Genomic DNA, 19,172 nt, shown 5'->3' with positions numbered 1-19,172 from the left:
GAATTATTCTTATTTTTTATTTTTAAATGTATTAATTTTTCACAAGCTGTCTGCGAGCAGCCCAGAACGTGCCCACGACCCACCAGTCGAGAATCGCTGTGATAGATATTATCCCTGATAGCAAGGAGACGGCAGACCACTGTTGGCCCACTGAAGGCAATGCCACATTTTAGCACTTTTCCATTCACGGTCCAATTTACTTTTTTCCTTCGTTAGGTTCTTTTGTTATCCTTTATAAATAAGATTAGTAAATAATTTTAATCCAGTACAGTGTCAGCATTTTTGCATAATCATCAGGCATACTCATTATTAGATCTCGCATAGTTGTTGGTAACATTTGTATTAGTTTGTTTTCCAGAATAAAAGTCTCTGTGATGATTTAAAATCTATTTGAGGAGATTCAAATTTTGTTTGTACACAGGACAATAGTCTGAGCGGTCCGACGGTGGACCAGCAGTGGTCTACAGTCAGTGGTGTGTCAGCCTTTTTATGCCAGTGAACCGATATATGCTCGCTGTCTGGGATAAGATATATATCGTGTTCCAACATCTTAACATTAATCTTAGAATTTTATTTAATGATTAGTATATAACATTAATAGTGGTAGAACATGAATATTACATGTCCATTGAAAGAGTAAACGGGAAACGGTGTGCTGCCCTCTGCTGTTTAAATGTGAACGGTGGCGCAGTAAAAGTGTTTAATGGTTAAATATTTATTTATTAATATTTATTTATCTTATTTCATCATCCCCCCCCCCCCCCCCCAATTATTTATTTAAATTTAAGGAGACCATAACCAACGAGAAAAAAACGAGACAAGGAAAAATGTACCCTGGAGATTTGTAATACCTTCAGTTAAACAATAAATTTCATTAGACAGTTGGCTGCCCTCAATGTTAAGAACCTGTCCAAACTGAGTTAAAAGTTATAAATATGTCCTTTAAAGCAAAGCTGATGTGGGAGTTACTGTCATTTACATAGATAATCTGAGGGCACATTTTCTTAAAGTGAAAGGAATACATTTGGCTTATTTCAAAGTGTCTGCTTTACGAATTCTAAAGGAAAATTTGGACAAACTGAGATTACGAATATTAATTTTCTCTTAATTTTTTAATGTGCCTTTCCTGGCTCCGTATGAAACAACTGAAAAAAGCAAAATAAAAGTCCATAGAGGATCCAAAGAAACCGGATGTTATAAACTGTACAAACTAGTCTACAAAATAAAAGCCCATGCTTTTCTGAGATTGAGATGATTTACTCGCCCTTAAACTGATAAACCTCCGAGTTTAAAAACAGGGACCTGGGCCAGCGGGAGTTACACGATCTTCCTGCGACGGTAAGAGCTCAAAACATTAATTTATTCTGCAGTTTCGCTGCTAATGACTTTGTTTAGTTTTAGCTTTCAGTTTTGTTTCTGTCATTTTCACTAGAGGAGTTACAAATAAGGTTAGGCCTAAACATTTTATTATTTGAGTGTTTTGGTAATGTTACTCTTTTAATGTCTACGGCTGAAGAAAGGAACGTATAAGCTGACTTCATCGTCGTAGAAAGTAAGTGGACGCTCAAACTGAAAGCAGACTTTTATTTATATATATATATATATATATGTGTGTGTGTGCGTGTATCTCATTTGAGACCTCATTATCTGCGCATGGTATTGTTTTTCTTTGACACAGATTCAGAATACCTAAAGCATGTTTGCTGCACTTTGTAGTGCAACATATATAGTTATATAGTTAGACATCTTTTGCTTTGGAACATTGTTACAACCCTTTCACCTTGTTCTTTAATGCTCAGGACCCCCACCGAGCAGGAATGTTCTGGGTGGTGAATCATTCTCAGCAGGTGGTGTGTTACTTGTCTTTTAATCCTTCATCAGTGGTCACAGAATGATGTTGTATGTTTTTGGTTGGTGGACTGGTCTATCGGTGATACTGAGGGGCTTACAAACCCCCCACAGCACTGCTGTATCTGATCCACTCGTGCCAGCACAAGACACACTAACAAAACCACCCTGTCAGTGACACTGTAGCTCACCGGCCAAATTATACCTGCTCTGTGAGGGTCCTGAGCATTGATATTGTTGGCCTTGTTGTATTTAAAGTCTCTTATTCACATTCGCAGGATTGACTCACACTCATGGAGAGTGAAATACCGACTGAATGGAGTGTAGCATTAGAGCAGGACATAGTTAGGTAAGTATTTATTAAAACAGTAAATATGCACAATATATATAAAATATGTTTTGAATAGATAAGGTACAGTCATATTTGTTCAGGTTGGAAGAAAATAACATAAATAATGTTTGAAATGTGTATTTGATGTTATTCTATGTTTACAGAGATAATATTCCAGTGTGCTCCTCTCTGTGGTCTGTTTCTGCTCCGGATCTGTGGTCAGCCCCGGAGCTGTTAGAGGCTCCAGCGACAGAGCAGGCTGCGTTGTTAACTGGCCCTGATGCCTCCACCAACATGGTCAGCTCAGAAACAGAGGACCAGGAAGTCCAGGTGAGGTTGTAAAGGATGTTTGAATGGGGACAGAGGGATGTAATACTCTGCTGCTGTATGATTGGCCCAGAGTGCTCATTTAAAGGAGAAATGCACTAATTATAAGTTATTCTTATTCCTCTTTAAGTGTTCAGTTTTTTAATGACATTTGCTAACATGGTGTAGAGGATTAGAGCTTGATGCCCTGCTCCAATGGATCTTGTGTATGTGTGTGCGTTTTGTAGACTGAAGACTGGACAGAAGAGAAAGGCTCCAACACTAATGATGACTGGGAATCTGTCATGGTAGGGTACTTCTGAGGGAATTACTGAGGGTTGGTAATCATGTAGTGTGTATGCTTTAAGTCATGTGGCTGCAGCCCTGCCTCAGTCCTCAGTGGTGTTTGGACAGCAGTGAAGCTTTAGCCTACAGAGGTGATCTGTATTTGTAGCCTTTTCTGGAGCTGATCCATTCATATCTTGTGCTATAAAAGTGTGAGAATCCACTGCAAGCCTCTGTTATCATCATTATCATTCTCTTAGTCCATTTCAGCATCACAGTGCCTTTGTTATCTGTTTCTTTAATATAAGTGGAGCATGTGGAATGTGCAAAATAGTAGAGTTCATTATCTATTATTTTTTTTATTTATGGTTTCTTTATTTATATACCTTGCTCTTACAGTGTTTCTAAAGCATTTTGAGTTGCCATTGTGTATGTAAGGTGCTCTATAATTTTTACTTGTCTTGCCCTGGTTTTAGCAAGCCCCCTTCATCCTGTAATTGCAGGTTTTGAAAAGCAAAAATATAAACTTGTGAAGGAGTGACAATGTCTCAAATTTGGATCAAATGTACTTTTGAATAACCGCAACCTTGAACATGACCAAGAGAAAAAAGATGATGATTGTGAATATATACTTTATCTATCTCTCTGTTTCTCTCTCTGTCTGTCTGTCTTTTTTTCTCTATCTCTGTAGCACTCTGTAGATGAGTACAGTACTGTCTTGGCAAAGCAGTTTGAGTCTCTGGTGAAGCAGGACAGTGCTGAGCAGACTGAACACGAGCTCCTCCTTGAGAGTCTGAGAAAGACGAGAGATGAGAAGATACGGCAACATCAGGTCTATTTCCAAAACCTCACTACAGCTCCACACCATTCTAGATTAATTTGTTCCAGCCACTAAAATGGGATGCTTAGAAGTGAGAGTGTGACAAAAACAACACCCATTATTTCCCAAAATAGAATCTTATTCTAGCAATTACCTAATTTTCTGCATGAAAGTGGTAGTCAATATATTGCTATATTATTGTTGTGATTGTGATCAGTTTTATTACCACCGTAAACAGAATAAACAATCAACACAATTGTTGGAATGAGTGGTTAGTGCTAATTCCAGGTAGTTTTGGGCTGGCTTATGCTGCTGAGAACTGATAGTTTTTTGGGGTTTTTGTGTGCAGAGTCTCCTTGGCAAGATTGGGAATGTCCATGAAAAATTGGAACTGAACAGCAGCAAAATCACCCGGAAAAACTTCATGGCTAAAGTAGAAGAGCTGACAGCTGAGAAAGAGCGACTGTTAGAAGCAAAGAAAAAGTAGAGTGCAAATAAAACGGACTGTTTTTAAGGTATGTTGGAAGCTTCTGTTGTGGTTAATGTGTTTTGTGTGATTTTCTGTTTTTAGACTGGTTCAGGACTTGGAGGATGCAGACAGAAAGCTGAAGCAGCTCATTGAGGAGCAAAACAATGAGAGGTCAGACTTTTGAGAAAGAAGGCAATAATTAGTTCATTAATATAAATATAATCATACATGACATCTGTATAATCTCATTTAATCAAGTGTTGTAAAGGCTGCTTTTGTCCGTCTCACCCTAGAGATGTCTAATAACAACTGATGCTTATTAAATAAGCCTTCAAAAGCTTCCAGTATTGGACATTCTTGTCCTTGAATTTGTATGTTGCTCATGGTTTGTGTTCTGTTGCAGACTTACATGGGAACAAGAGATCAGTGAATTGCAAGCAGAGAGAGAAAGACTTTCTAAACAAGTTGAAGAAACCTGTCAGATCACTCTGAATGATGAGGTAAGCTCCACCTACTCTGCAAAGACATCCCCATCACCCAGAATTAGTTTCCAAGATACTTGAATGCTATATTCTTAATTAACACAGCTTTCAGGTCATTATTTTGTGTGTGTGTGTGTGTTTAGATAGCAGCTTTGGAGTCTCAGAGACAGATGGCTATTACTCTGGTAGAAGACTGGATTGCAGAAGCTGAGAGATACCTAGGTACTCTCAGGTAATGTATAACCTAAATGTAATGTAATACTAAACTGTTATTTAAAAATGTCTTGAAAACTGAACATTTGTAACAACCCAGCAGACATAGGAACAAAGCACAATATTACTTAAAATAAATTAGGTAGGTAGGTTTCCTCCCACAGTCCAAAAACACACATTGGTAGGTGGATTGGAGACTCAAAAGTGTGTGTTGCCCTGTGAAGGACTGGCGCCCCCTCCAGGGTGTATTCCTGCCTCCTCATTCCAGATAATGAATGACTGAATGTATGAATTAGTAAAACAGAAAAAGAATGAGGTGGCACAGCAGGTAGTGTCACAGTCACACAGCTCCAGGGAAGCTAAAGAGTAAAGATCCACTCAGTTTCCTGTCTTCGGCTGGGAACTAGAAAAAGGTAATAGCGTCATTAAAAAAATGGTATAGATTATTTTGTCTTTTCAGTTATTCCCAAATATTTGGTTCCGTGTGTGTGAGAATTTGTACTTTGTGTATTAACTAACTGCTCTGTGGACAGGTTGGACCCTTCCCCGCAGCAAGCTCAACAGCGCCTGGAGTGGGAAAAGAATGTAGTGATGGTCCGAAGCAGCCTCACTAGATTACAGGTGAAGGGGTGTGGCTAGTTTACCAGTATTCATGGGTGGCATTGGTAATGTTTTTGCTGTGGGTACAATATTGGGAACCGATTTTGGTTGATGGTTTTAGAGCGCAGCACTAATGTCATCGAATGGGGGGAAAAAACTGATACACAGCGCCTCTCACAGTGCTGCAGAGAGTTTTCCAGCACCCAGAAGCACAGAAACCCATTGCCTTATTTCACTCATGTTTTGCTTAAGTGTGCAAGGGACTACAGACACAAGCCATATATTCCATTGTCTCAGCCTTTTGCTCCCTGTTTAAAGGTAAATAATTTGATCCCTCTGTCCCTGCGTTCTGAGAGTATAACAGATTATTGGAGGACAATATTTTATTGTGACATTCTGCCTAAAGTATTCCTATTTTTTTAGCTAAAAGTAGTTCTCCTTGTCTGAAAGTGTGAATGAACATTGAGAGATGTTTCCATGCCACAGCAAAGCAGAAGCAGAATCACTGATGTCTCCCTACACCCTGTATGGGGCACAGTCCTTCATTAAAATAATGGTTTGTGCACTCACATAATGCGTTTTTTCGAAAATAATTTCAGTCAGCTATAAGGTTCAAGTTTCCATGTCGAATGAGCATCTAATTACAGGCTGTATTATTAGTTTTATTATATGTGATGTGCACTACGTAGGCAGTATGACTCTATTTTGGGACGCAGCCCAATCTCCTATACTGACAGACACAGACGAACAGTTCTCTGTTTACAAACATGCCGCAACTAAAGTGTTGACAGAAACAATAATAAAAAAATCATTTATTCATTCATTTATGTTGCATGTTTGAGTAATGAGTCGGTCCCCAGTATGGCTCTACTCTGTAGTGTAATGTCAACTGCAACCTATGAGTTACAGGTGAAGGGGTGTGGCTGTGAGCCTGGATAACGTGTGAGGTGGGATTAAGACACTAGGTTTTAGCTGAGTGGTAAAATATTGCTGTAATTTTAGATTCTTCAGCCCCATCACAGTTTAATTTTTTTTCTTATTTTCAGAATATGTATAATGAAAACCTTAGCCTTCTACAGAATGGTCAGCCACTGGAAACATTACCTACAGTATTCCTTCCATCTCTCCCTAATGTCCCCACGGTAGGTCTCTCTCTGGATGGGACATCCAAATGTGCATGGTGTCCTATATTCATTTTGAACTGGTAATGTTGATTTAAATCAGACACCATACAGTTGTGTGTGTGTGTGTGTGAGAGAATTGGGAATGTTTTAAAATTGTATTATTATTATAATTGTGTTTTTTTTTAACATGTACAGTTTTTTGTTTTATAAAATCTGAAAGCAATAATTCCCAATGTTTTTCTCTCTCTCTCTCTTCCTCTTCCCAGATTGATTTGTTTATGAGTCCTCTGAGGAACTCTGTACAGATGCAGTATTATGGTTCTCCTGCTTCGCTACCCGAGTTCCACCTTGCCGGTGCCTCGACTCATAGAGTCACTCCTCCCCTCTCCACTGTCTCGTCACAAAACCTCTCCACTCGGACCAGAACCAGCACCTCTCACACAGCCTCAGGGCCTACACCTCATCTCACCATGCCCACGGCTCTACCTCCTCAGCACTTCCGCATGCCCACCGGGCCCACTGGGCCTTTACCTCACCCCTCAGCTCACACACACACCATCACACCCGCCAGTACCTACAGCACCACTGGACCTACTCAAGCATCCATGGCAACTACTCCAGTGACTGTTCCCAAGACAACATCTCACACGGCAGCCGTTCGGCCCCTCCCAGTCACTGCCAACCCCTCCCCACTAACCGTCATGTCCAATCCACCACCAGCAGGCAAGCTGGACAAACTACTGGAGCGACTGGGTGCACAGTTCCCCCAAAGTACCAGGTAAAGAGGACTAAGGTCATACACTTCTGCTTCATGATTTTTCTCATTACTAGGGTTAGGGATTGTTTCTTACCCTGCTCCAATATTTATATTGCATAGTGCAGTTTCTGCAGTGGATTAGCAGCAACAGAGACTATTTTTCATATTATATAACTCAGTGAAGCATCAAATGATCCTGATGCTGTAATTTTAATGTAAAAATGCAAAATAGTGTTACTTTAAATGGAATTTTCCCAAGATGCAGAAGACACAGGAATGTAATAGACAAAGAAAAAAGATTAGCAACCCAAAAATGCATAAAATACATGTATTGTATAATGTCTGCATATTTTATCTCTGCTTTGTGCAGTTTGGCATCAGGGGGCAGAAACTAAGGACAGGTGAAGGAGTTATCAGAAACAGCTGAATGGTCTAGTCAGTGGTTGTGGATAAGGAGAGCACAGATTACTTAGGGAAATGTACTGTAGAGATGCTATTGGGATTGTTGGTGATGTAACATGTAAAGTTCACGTGAAACTGGTGCCACTGAGCATGCATTAACGGTGCCAGTGGGGCTAGGTACAGCCTTAGTCACCAGGGAGGCCAGTGTGGATTTGCGGTTGATAATGGTAAAGGGTAAGGTAGCACTGTAAAACTGGCTTGGAGGGCGGTGGGTCTGGGGCACTAGACTTCACTGTTGAGCCTTCTGGAGGTGTTGTGGGTTTAATTCAGCAAAACACCAGAGAGGGGCTGCCTGTCTGATGAACCCTGTGAAGAGCTAGTGATGCAGTGACTGGTTTGGGTACTCATGGGCTGGGCTCAATGATTAACCATAGTTGTTAAGGATAGCTGGTTGCTGATCGGATCATAAACGGCCACAGCCACCTTAGTGTTGAGCCTTCAACAGGAATTTTGGTGGCTGTATGTAGGAAGAGAGTGTGGTGGGAATGTGAAGCTCTAATGGATTGGCATAGGATATTTTACATGTTGTGTATGATTATAATTAAGAATAATAATTTACAATGTACTGAGGTTTGAAATCAGTGTTTGAGTCATCTCATAAACTATGTGGCCTTAAGATCCAATAACAATGATCTTGCTCTCATCTGTCAATAGAATGTTGCAGCACTTCTCCAGTCAATGTGTTCTTTGGCAAACTGTAACCGTTTTACACAAGTCTTTTTTTTTCAGCAGCATATTATAGGAGGGTTTCTTGCAAATATTTTGGCTTTATGTAAACATCTTCAGATTGTTACAGTATTCACAGGTAATTGAAGATCTTGTTTGATTTCCATGGAGCTGATCATTGGATGCTTCTTTGCCATTCTTGTTATTCTATGATCTATGTGGATGGTAGTGTTTCTTTTCCTACCGCGTGTTTCTAGTTTTACTTATTTGAAAGCATTTGAAATCATTTTAGCTGAGCAGCCAATTACTTCCTGCACTTTTGTGTTATGTTTTTCCCTCTCCAATCAACTTCTTTCTCCTTTGGTATAATGTCTGGAATGACACAAGGGCTAAAACCAGCAGGAACAACATTTGCTGCCCTCCTCCTTTAAATTATGGTCATAACTGACACCTGTTTCTTCACAGAATGAATGACCTCACTAATTGAACTCCACACTACTATTAATTTAAACACACTTCTTTTATTGTATGAGTCAATTATACCCAATTAGCAGAGTGCATGTCATGTTAATTCTGTAGGTTGTGCATTTCATGGCTACACCTAGTCATGAATTTTTTTTCCCCCCATGTTGTATAATCATTTTTGTCAAAATCAGTAATTTAACATTAGTGATATTATTTTGCACATAACTGAAATGTATTTACTGTTATGTATAATATTAGCTGAAGTATATGTATAGGATTTTCGAGGTCTGAAACCCAGGTTGTGAACGGCATATGTACACCAACTTCCTGTGTGTGATGTAGGACTCAGTTGATGGGTGTACTGCAGCAGATTAAGAGTGAGCGTGGCACTATGGCTGGTTTGTCTATGGATGAGGTCATACAGCAGGTTTCCCAGAGACTGGCACAGAGTGAGAGGCCGGTCAGTGCAAACACATATACACACACACACATACACACAAAAAGCAAAATCTCAATCTCCTATAGCCCTTTGGCTTAGGTATTGGTCAGTTTATCTCTGTACTGTATTTGGAATGTCAGTGGTTTGTATATATTTTTGCATTTTTTTTGGGTCTGTTTTGTGACTTGTCTAAGACCGATACAGGGCACAGTGAGTGGGTGGCTTATGGGGCTTAAGACCCGAAAATGTGCCAAATTAAAAAGAAAAAAAAGGGGGTTGGGATATAAAATAAAATTCTCTAACTGGTAAAATCAGTGTTTGAAAAAAAAAAATGATCACCTTTGAATTGATGTTAACCAAATATTTAAAAACAATCACTGAATTTCTTTTAGCTTGATATTGTTGTTGGATATCTGATAAACACTAGACCTGGCAACCCTGTCATCACCTCAGTAAGTGAGCTTGAGCAAGCAGTTGTGGATATTAAACATAGCAAAAAAAACAGCTGTTTGAACGCTGGTGAGTCCACACCAGTGAGTGGGTGAATTGGTAGTTGTAGTAAACAAGCGTTAGCTGTGGTTAGCTCGCTGGCTAAGGTCAGAACTCTTGAGATAGAGCTCTGGTTAATTTGAATGTTAATAAAGTTTTACTGAGTACTAAAACCTTAGATGTAGAACTGAGGCTTGTAAGATTTGTGCCTGACCATAAAAGTTTTATTCTGACCCATTGTGCAAAATGTAAAATTAATTAATTAATTATTTGAATGTAATATATTTGATAATCGGTTAAAGATGCTAGGGTTACTGTGCTAGCTCACAAATGTAAATATTTTATTAATGTTGTATATAAATTGAATGGCATAAATTATAACTAAAATGTAAATAATTATTATTTTTATATGATTAAATGTATTCTAATTGTTGTACTATGTCTCTGCACATTGAAATGATTTAAAAACTATTTAAGCAGACAGTGTTGTGTTTCTTCCTTGCAGGCTCCAGGCCTCATTGCTCCTCCTCCTGGCTCTCGGCTCTATAGTGGTCCTCAAGGTCCAGCCCAGAGACTCTCAGTTCAGTCTCAGTTTAGACATCCTAATTCTCCAGTCTTCCAGCCAAGACCCCCACAGGTCAGAAGTACATCTAACACTGTGTCTGCTGTAATATGTTGTGGTGGGTTGAATATATCCAGTGGGCTGGGCATTGCTTGGTGAACACCTAATTCTTTTTTTTTTTCTCTTTCTCTTTCATACTCTCAGGCTCCACTGGTGCGCAAGCTATGTTTAATGTGTCAGAACCATGTAGAACCTGGAACCCAATACAACACCAACTGCACCCACACATTACACAAAGAGGTGAGTGAGGACACAGAGTTTGAAGGGGAAAGCCAAAACAAATGCTTTAAAAAATGAGGTGCATTATTAATGCACATTATTAAGACATTTTCATTGACACCACAAGTTTTAGGCTATTGCTCCAGTTATTTTGGCCAAAACATGTCTTCTTTAGTGTGTTCATATGTTTGTTCCCATGTTATTGTTCTAGTGCATCAGTGTGTGGCTGAAGTCCAGCAAGGACCACTCCTGCCCTTTCTGCCCCAGCAAATAAACAGACACAGGTGGACATGTCAACTTTGTTTTTATTATTTTATTTTTTTGGCCCAAGGTTTGTGTCAATGCAGGAGCCTCAGGAGGGTGGAGTACGTGACGCATGAGCCCAGCCCTCACCTTCTTTTGGAACGGTACTAGCGCAATGCCATTGATCGCTTACTGTACAGAAGCAGGAACCCTCACTGCCCAGATCTGTTACGTTAGCCGGCAGATACCTGTTCTAGCTAGCACCATGTGCAGAGAAATCGGAGAGAGTGAGGCCAAATGTGCTTTTTAGGTCTCCTAGCCTCAGATGACTCAGGCATCACCAGAGACCAAACTAAAAAAATCTGGTGCAAACGCTTACACCGCTGCACCACCTGGGAACCACCCATATTTAATATCTAGTTAACATTCAAGATACAGGATCCCGAAGATTTAAAATTTTTAGTATTATTTCACGTACTACTGCTGCAGGTATTGTTGATATTTGTAAGTGCCCAGGCTTTATTTCAGGTTCTTCATTTCATGCCTTTTCATAAAAATAATTTCTGAACCGAGCACTTTTAACAATATCAGTTAAACTAGTTCCTACAGGTAGGCTCTGGTTCTCAAAGCACTCAATTCCTTCTCAATGCAAATAACCCTCAATACCACCTGAGATGGAGTTATCATCCAATACCTGAGGCAGTCCACTAGTAAGATCATTTTCTTACTATGAAAAGGTGTTTCAAAGGGGCTAGAGTTAGTAGTTATTTAGATTTTTCTAATGCATTTTGTTATTGTTTTTATGTATTTACAGAGAGTAATTATCACTGTAAAATGTTTAGCAACTTTGCAATGAACACTATTTTCAGGACCAGGTTCAATAAATGATCTTAATTCAGAGTTTTTGAAAACTCCTTTATTCGTTCAATCATTCATCTTTTGTAACCACTTCATCCTTATCACGGCGGGTCACAATCCCACTTACAAGCCCATCATACACTCACCCAGTCACTCACACCAGGCAGGGTGTCACACTAAATTAAAATCTGTCTCATTGGTAAAAAGACCAGGGACATTACCGGTAGACAGCTCTCATCTTGGACTCATGTAATGTCCTGGCATTGAAAGAAAAAGAGACACTTGGAGATGTTTGGATCTTTTTATAAACTTTTTATTTTACGTCTCAAGGAAACCAGAACCTCCGACTGTGTGGAATGGAGTGAGTATGTAAGTCCAAGGCTGAGAAACATTTAGCTGTTGATAACCTGGGCAATGGTTTCGTAGACGGACAGGACTTTGGCCTTCACGGTGTCCAGGTAGGGCTCCAGGCGTCCTTGCAGCTCGGTGGTGTGTGGAGCCAGCTTGTCCTTCACATCCTCTACAGCCTTCATCACATGCTCCTTGTACTCCTCGGCGTAGGGGATGGCCAGGTTCCTAAGGTCCTGCAGCTGTTGGGTCAGCTTGCTGCGGACGGCCTCCACAATGGGCACCAGCTTGGACTTGGTCTCCTCGAAGTTGGTCTCCACCTTCTGCCTCAGGTCCTCCAGGGCGGGCTGCAGCTTTTGGCGCAGGTTCTCCAGATCCTTCTGGTTGTCCACGAGGTACTCCTGGAAGACGGGGCCAAGCTTGCTGTAGTAGTCCTCAAGGTTCTTCTCGATGACCTGACGCAGCTCAGCACGGTGAGGCTCTACCTGTGAGCGCAGATTCTCCAGCTCGGTCAGGATGTGCTCACGCGCCTGTTTGGTGCCTTCCATGAGGTGGGCGGTGTAGGGGGTCAGGGAGGTGGAGGCAGTGTCAGCATACTGTTGGAGTTTGTCCAGGCTCTCAGTCAGCTTCTGCCTGGAGGGAGACAGAGAATAGTTGGAGAATGTGAGAGAGATTAGCATTTCATTTTTTACAAGAGATCTTAAAGGAGTGGTAATTTTGGAAGCTGATTTTGATTTAGCTTTAGTCTTAGTCTTTATACTAAAATGTGTATTAGATAGTTAGCTTTAGTCTCATTTTATTCAAAGAAAACCAAATACATTTTAGTCTAATTACAGTCCATTAAACAAAATAATTGCCTAATTTATTTATGCATTTTCAAAGGTTTTACTTTCATTTCTGATTTTAAAATCCACAATAATGGGTTACTTATTAGTTTTTCCACATTTTTGTTTAGTATTTACTTGCTGACCAAAAGTAAAAAACATTGAATTATAGTTCATTCATATGTTGTTCATATGTTTTTTTTCCCCAATTTAGCTCTTATCTGGTTTTGCTTGTGGAAAATGTCATCAACAAATATTTTTCGTCATGTCTCAAAGTCCTAGAGCAGTATTCCCTGTCCAAACACCCTCCATCCAACCCACTGACCCTTCATGGACTGCATCATTATTTTTTTTTTTATTTTTTTTTCCAAGGTTTCTCTCTTACTTGTATTGGTCATAGTCAGTTCCTTCAAGATTCTCCAAGGCTTTGTAGGCTTGGTCCTTAACCTGGTTCAGGTAGACCAAAGCAGCCGCCTTGTAGTGCTCCAGCTGAGTGGGAGCATCAGCCTGCAGGGTTCGGGCATGGGAGCCTGGGGACAACAGAAAAGACAGACCAGGTGTTCAGTGTGGGTTAAGCTTTGACCAGAGACCTTTTTTGTGGATTAACTTTACTGAAGCAACTTAACTTAGCATCATCTAAAGCACTGCATTGGTACTTTTAACTAACCTTGACCTGTGGACAGTTTCACACAATCTCCCAGTCTCTATCACACACACCTGTGGACAGTTTGTCACACACATCCAGCCTATATTTACTAATATAAATGTGAGGGAAAACACTCACCCAAAGCCAAGGTGAGGGCCAGAGCAAGAGCCAAAACTTTCATTGCTGAGGTCTGAAAGGAGATATAAGGGAATTGTATTGTTATTATGGATATTATATAATCACAGACATGTAAAATAAGTATGGATGCAGTGATATAAGAATGTAGGATATCAGCCAACCATTCAGATTAGGTATGTTTCACAGATAAAGTTTCTCTGAAGATTATAACTGATGCTGGGACAGTAACTTTTCTCCTTATGAACATCTTTCAAAAAATAACATAGATTACTATCTATAAAATTCAATATTAAAACTTCCAAAGTACACAGAAAAATCGACAGTATACAAAAACCTTTCAGAGGGGTCTCCTAAAAGTATAATTCATGTCAATCCTCTAACTGTTATTCAGCAAGCTGTATTTTTGTATTTATTTATTTAAAACATAACTATTTCTGGCTTGTAACTCACTCCCTCATGTTTAGCAGGCTAAACATTTCCACCAGGTTGTGCCAATTTTTAGTCAAAATATAATGCTTCTTAATGGTGGTGGTAAAAGCTGAATATAAATCAGGTTGTTAGTCAGGTTGTTAACCTTCTGCCCTCTTGTCCACTACTTTTAATTTCTGTTTCTTTAAACCTGAGAGTGCTCAATTCTATCCATCCCATCATTTTCCCTCTTCTGCTGTAGACGTGTTCTTACCTCAAAAGTGGAGGTCTGGAGAGTGACACTCAGCTCTGGGGTGTTTGGTTTATAAAGGCCAGAGCCTGGGGATGTGTGAGAAGGAGTTGGACTCCGGCCTCCTGCATGGAAGGGTGAAGTTCAAAGGTTCAACACATGATTAAGAATGATATCAGCAATCGGTCGAGAACTAATCAGTGTAGGACATGCACATACACCCCCCCCCCACACACACACACACACGCACCAGCAAAGTTGACATGACTATCTTCACGCACACTAATATACTCATACTGATGTAACACTGAAATGTAAGGTAAAATCAATGACACTGAAGATGCACAAAAAGCATGTTTTTCCGATGTGTTAATTTACTAGTTCACCACAAAAAGACAAAGGGCCGTTAACCTAGTCAATAGTACAGAATATAAATCATTATAAGACTGCTACGTATGTGCTAAGTATGTAAGAATAGTTTTCTAGTAAATACTGTATAACTATTGTATGTTTTGAACGCTAAAGTCTTATGATGTTTATTTGTTGTTAGTGTTTTTTTTTTTATTTATTTAAATTTTTTCCCCCCCACTGGCAACTTTTCACAAGCCTGTTCAAATGTTTTCAGCCAAGCAAACATCTAAGGCAGCCATGTTACTCACCTCACACTGAATCATTGTTTACAGTGGATGATTTCACAAGACAGTTTTAGCAGTTTAATCCTCAGATGACGACTAGTCACCAGCATTTACATTTATACATTATGACATTATAAACAGCAGTGCTGAACTTTAAAAAAAAAATATATACCCTACATGCACAGACAACAATGGTTAACAGGGTTAGCAGTGGTTAGAGGACCAGGCTTGGTACGGGAAGGTTCCTTGAGACAGGCTGACAAATTATTACACATTATTATTAAAAGTTTCAAATTAAGATTTTGCAGTGCTAAATAAAATTTTTTTTTTATTTTTTACTATTATTAAAATATATGTTGCTTATCATTTCCAAATGACTCACACATTTAACTGCAAGTACGTTGACGTGGCCTAAGCACATTTTATGATGTTTTGTAATGGCAGGTGATATGATTGAGTCTGTGCTGTAGCTGGCTAGACCTGGAAAGTTCTGTGGTAGTGCTCCAAGGTAAATATACTTGTTATCAGATGTACATTATTTTAAAGTTCCAACTGACAGCTAGCTAGTGCTCCCCCAAATCACACAGTGACACCAAGGTATGAGCATGAAGCCAAGCCAAAACCAGACACTGTTTTCATATTGCTGCTGGCACAAACCCATTTGACAGTTCAACACACTTGGAAGAGAATACTAACTGCCCAGACATGTTATGCCAGCTAACAGATGTGTGCCCCCTCACTCCCAACCCAAAGTGTGAAATTGGGAGCCTGACAATTTTTTATCAGGTTAAAGCTGTGAACACAAAACCTTTGATCCATTTTCCCTCTCAGAAATGTGGCTATGGAAACAGGGACTTCTGCAGCAACAGTGATTTAATCAGTGTCTTTATTCTGATTGGCTGCTGGCCTGATTCTGTAGGAACTGTGGACCAATGAGAATGCAGATTTTACTCCTGTTGCCAAAGGGCACTCAGCAGGGATAAGATACAGAAGAATATATAGGTAGAGATAGAGTGAGTAAGAGGTAGAATAGCAGAGAAACAGGCAGGCAGAGACAGACAGATAACCCTATCCCTCTGCATGGTAATAAACTGATGAGAGAATGATGACACTGTGATTCCTCTGTTATCTTACAGCACGTCTCTGAGGACACTGGTACAGTTGAGTAAATAAGGACCGCTTAAGTGCATACACACTACATGGCCAAAAGAATGTGGACACTAGACTCACAGAACTAATCCCGTCCAATGCCATGAAAACATAGGAGTAGCAGTTTTTTACCAGTACTAGGGTAGATTATATTACAATAAATAAAATTCCTGTTTAAACTTAGGAAATAGTATTAAGAGGCCTGTAAATTTACTGCCCAGTGTGGGCAGGGCCACAGACATTTTCTTTTCCTTCTCTTAAAAAAAACATTAAAACATACCCTAGTTTTATTTTAGACATAGATTGCATATAAATTTTCCTGATGTTATTTAAGAGGGCTCCAGAAGCCCGACTAGAGCATGTGATGTGTGTGTGTGTAAGTGAGTGAGTGAAAGAAAGGAGGTATAGACTGCAACTGAGGCATGTGATCGGTTAAAAATACACTGTGTGACTCAAATGTCTTCTGTGTCTTAAATACAAAAAAAAAAGGACATCCTGTTGTCAGAATAAAAAAAAAGTCAAAGGCAGGAAATGGTTAAATACTGATTTGTATACACCCACTTGCCCAATCATGAGCGTTAATGGGGAATTTGTCTGAAACAGGATTACAACTGGAAACTTTGCTGTGAGGGTTTGATTGCATTCGACCGCATAATACAACAGTGAAATCCGGAGCTGATGATGGAACATTATTTCAGGATCAAAACACCACGCCAACTTGTCCCAGAAGTGTAGAATGGAGCTCCATCACTCCCGAGAACACAGCTCCACAGTCCTAGACTGGGGGGATTTATACACCTGTAGCTAAGCATGGTGACCTTAAGCTCATGTGTCCCATGTGGTTTCATGCTTAGAGATTAGGAAAACAGAAACAAAGATCAGTCACAACACAGGGTTGAGGTAACATCCCGCCATCTTTAATGGAATGTTTTTTTTAGTGTGTGGCAGTGCAGCTAAATAAACAGTGCAAGCTCAGTGGCTAACTGTAACATACACACACACACACACACACACCACAAGCATGATCATTTAAGCACATCACCAGCTACACAAGCTTATACAGACTGTTAATATATACATGAACATTGAGTTTACACACACGCACACACCTGAAGGACATTCCACAAAACAGGATTTCTCAGTTTAACCAGACAACTTTAAACACTGCAGAACACTAGTTGGCCAGAGATAGCTATCCCTCTGTGCCATGCAATGCAGACGTCCAGCACAAATTCGCCATCTGTAAAAGCATACCATTTGTTTTTATCAGACTCACAACAGCAGCTCTTAAAATAATGGCATGGTCTTTTGAAGAAGTTCAAACACTCCTTGGACTGGTGGCCAATGAAAGAATCCAGCAAGAGCTGGATGCTGAAACAAGAAAAGGGTTGGGGATGTGGGGGGGGAAAAAAACCCTGTACTGATCTGTCTGAACTGATGACAAAGCTGTGTTTGGTCTCATACAACAACACGCAAATATGTGATGAGTAAACAAAGCTTAATATTAACCAAGGGTGGGGGGAGCTGCTGTGGTAGTAGTAAACAACCAGGGAACAAAAGAGTCTGTACCACGGTGTGGAAAAGCATAATTTGAAATCCCGCTTTGTGAAATACCTCCATCTGCACCCCACCCCAGCCCAGTTTACACATGCTGGTTTATTGATTTTGAGGACCATGAAGAAGTATGAACAAGTGTGTCTAAATTCTCTTAGGAGTGTCATATACAGACATGAATGACATGAATACATAGCCCCATCGTTCAGAAGATCAGAGGTTATTCAACAAAGCAGGATTTCACAGTCAGTCAGCCAAGTTAAGTCTAAAATTAAGGACTGTCGTATAAGAATGTCACTCAGCTCTGTTCCTGGACATTGAGCTTAATTTATCACGGCTAAACTGAGAAACCCGCCAGTGCGGAATACCACCCCCTAGGACATCAGCTGGTGTTAAACCTGATTTTCATCGTGAAAACATGCCAGTGTTTCTTAGTCTAATCACAGAGACTAATGCACTGTTCTCAGTACAGATTTGTTGATTTCAAATTCCAGATTTCAGTCTGAATTCCGAGAGGCATATTCAAAGACTAAGTGTAAACAAGGTTAAGAATCCAGATCCAAATTACATGTAACTAGCAGGTGTAAACGGGGTCTTGCACAGTTTTATACAGTTAAGACAGCATAGTCTTACCTTAGATGGTCTCTGTATTGGTCTCACTCTCACACAGACTCACACACAGACTCTAGCCAATGGTGTGGTGAGTCTCAGTGCTAAGCAGATTTGAATACAGGTCAAATGTAACAGAGAAACAACTGTCTGCAGTAAACAATAAAATAGTGAGTGATGGGTGGAGAGAGAGAGAGAGAGCACATGAGAGAGAGAATCACAGACTGTATCCATTGTTTAAAGAGAGAGGGAATAAAGGCCATGGTCACTCTGGACTCTTTGTCACCGTGGAAGTAAGTGTCAGGCGATTACGTATCTGGTGTTTGAAGCTTATAGTCCACGACTAATGTAAGCAAGTTAAATACATTTTATTTTTTCAGGGTTGGCTCCAAATCATGCACTAAAACTGTGTAGGATGGACCTTCATTGTTATCAGTACCATAAATGTTCCCCTTCAAACATGTAGAGCTCCAATGCTGTTGTTATTAGCAGCAGTTTCAAAAAGAGGCAGAGACTGGCTTCACCTCTGAGGAAAAGTGTCTCTACACCACCCCCTCCTTTCTTTGTAAGCATCATGTGATTTGGGGAAGGGAGGGGGTCTTAGTTAACTGTTAATAATGAAAGAAATCGGGGTGAGGGATAAAAGCACTGAAGACTGATGTTAACACAAGTGTGGAAATAAGCTGTGTGTGTGTCTGTGTGTGAAGGCACAGAGAAGCTGGCAGTATCAGTGCTACTTTAAAGCCTCATATGTAGAACGAGTGTGTGACACTGTCACAAAGCATCAACAGAAGCTGGTCTCACACGCTCTCACATGGGGACTTTAATTGTGAGGACATAAATACATTAAAGAATTTAACACATCTGTTCCCTGTATCTTGTTTAAAAAAATAAATAAACTTTAGTTTACTGT

General features: G+C 40.0%; 2 protein-coding genes across 3 annotated transcripts; one reads left to right on the top strand and one right to left on the bottom strand.

Moving 5' to 3' along the window:
- Positions 1 to 1,195: 1,195 nt before the first annotated feature.
- Positions 1,196 to 11,688, top strand: rnf214 (ring finger protein 214). Of its 2 annotated transcripts, XM_066659119.1 has the most exons (17): positions 1,220 to 1,338; positions 1,517 to 1,552; positions 2,127 to 2,197; positions 2,344 to 2,509; positions 2,734 to 2,793; positions 3,462 to 3,602; positions 3,940 to 4,073; positions 4,162 to 4,230; positions 4,463 to 4,559; positions 4,685 to 4,773; positions 5,288 to 5,375; positions 6,401 to 6,496; positions 6,745 to 7,256; positions 9,171 to 9,288; positions 10,262 to 10,393; positions 10,523 to 10,618; positions 10,809 to 11,688. In XM_066659119.1, exons 3-17 carry the CDS (start codon positions 2,142 to 2,144, stop codon positions 10,869 to 10,871), a joined length of 1,917 nt encoding a protein of 638 aa, XP_066515216.1. In that variant the 5' UTR covers positions 1,220 to 1,338; positions 1,517 to 1,552; positions 2,127 to 2,141; the 3' UTR covers positions 10,872 to 11,688. The 2 variants fall into 2 exon arrangements, with proteins under 2 accessions (XP_066515215.1, XP_066515216.1); XM_066659118.1 differs by lacking the exon at positions 1,517 to 1,552 and having other exon boundaries at positions 1,196 to 1,338.
- A 161-nt stretch (positions 11,689 to 11,849) lies between these two features.
- apoa1a (apolipoprotein A-Ia) lies at positions 11,850 to 19,148 on the bottom strand. Its single transcript, XM_066659120.1, has 5 exons — positions 18,284 to 19,148; positions 14,337 to 14,437; positions 13,655 to 13,706; positions 13,256 to 13,400; positions 11,850 to 12,679 (listed from the first exon to the last, which is right to left on the bottom strand). Exons 3-5 carry the CDS (start codon positions 13,695 to 13,697, stop codon positions 12,091 to 12,093), a joined length of 777 nt encoding a protein of 258 aa, XP_066515217.1. The 5' UTR covers positions 13,698 to 13,706; positions 14,337 to 14,437; positions 18,284 to 19,148; the 3' UTR covers positions 11,850 to 12,090.
- Between the last annotated feature and the right edge of the window lie 24 nt (positions 19,149 to 19,172).

This window comes from Hoplias malabaricus, chromosome 2 (genome assembly GCF_029633855.1).
Source record: "Hoplias malabaricus isolate fHopMal1 chromosome 2, fHopMal1.hap1, whole genome shotgun sequence".
NCBI classification, from domain to species: Eukaryota; Metazoa; Chordata; class Actinopteri; order Characiformes; family Erythrinidae; genus Hoplias; species Hoplias malabaricus.
This window is presented reverse-complemented; position numbering and strand designations above follow the sequence as displayed.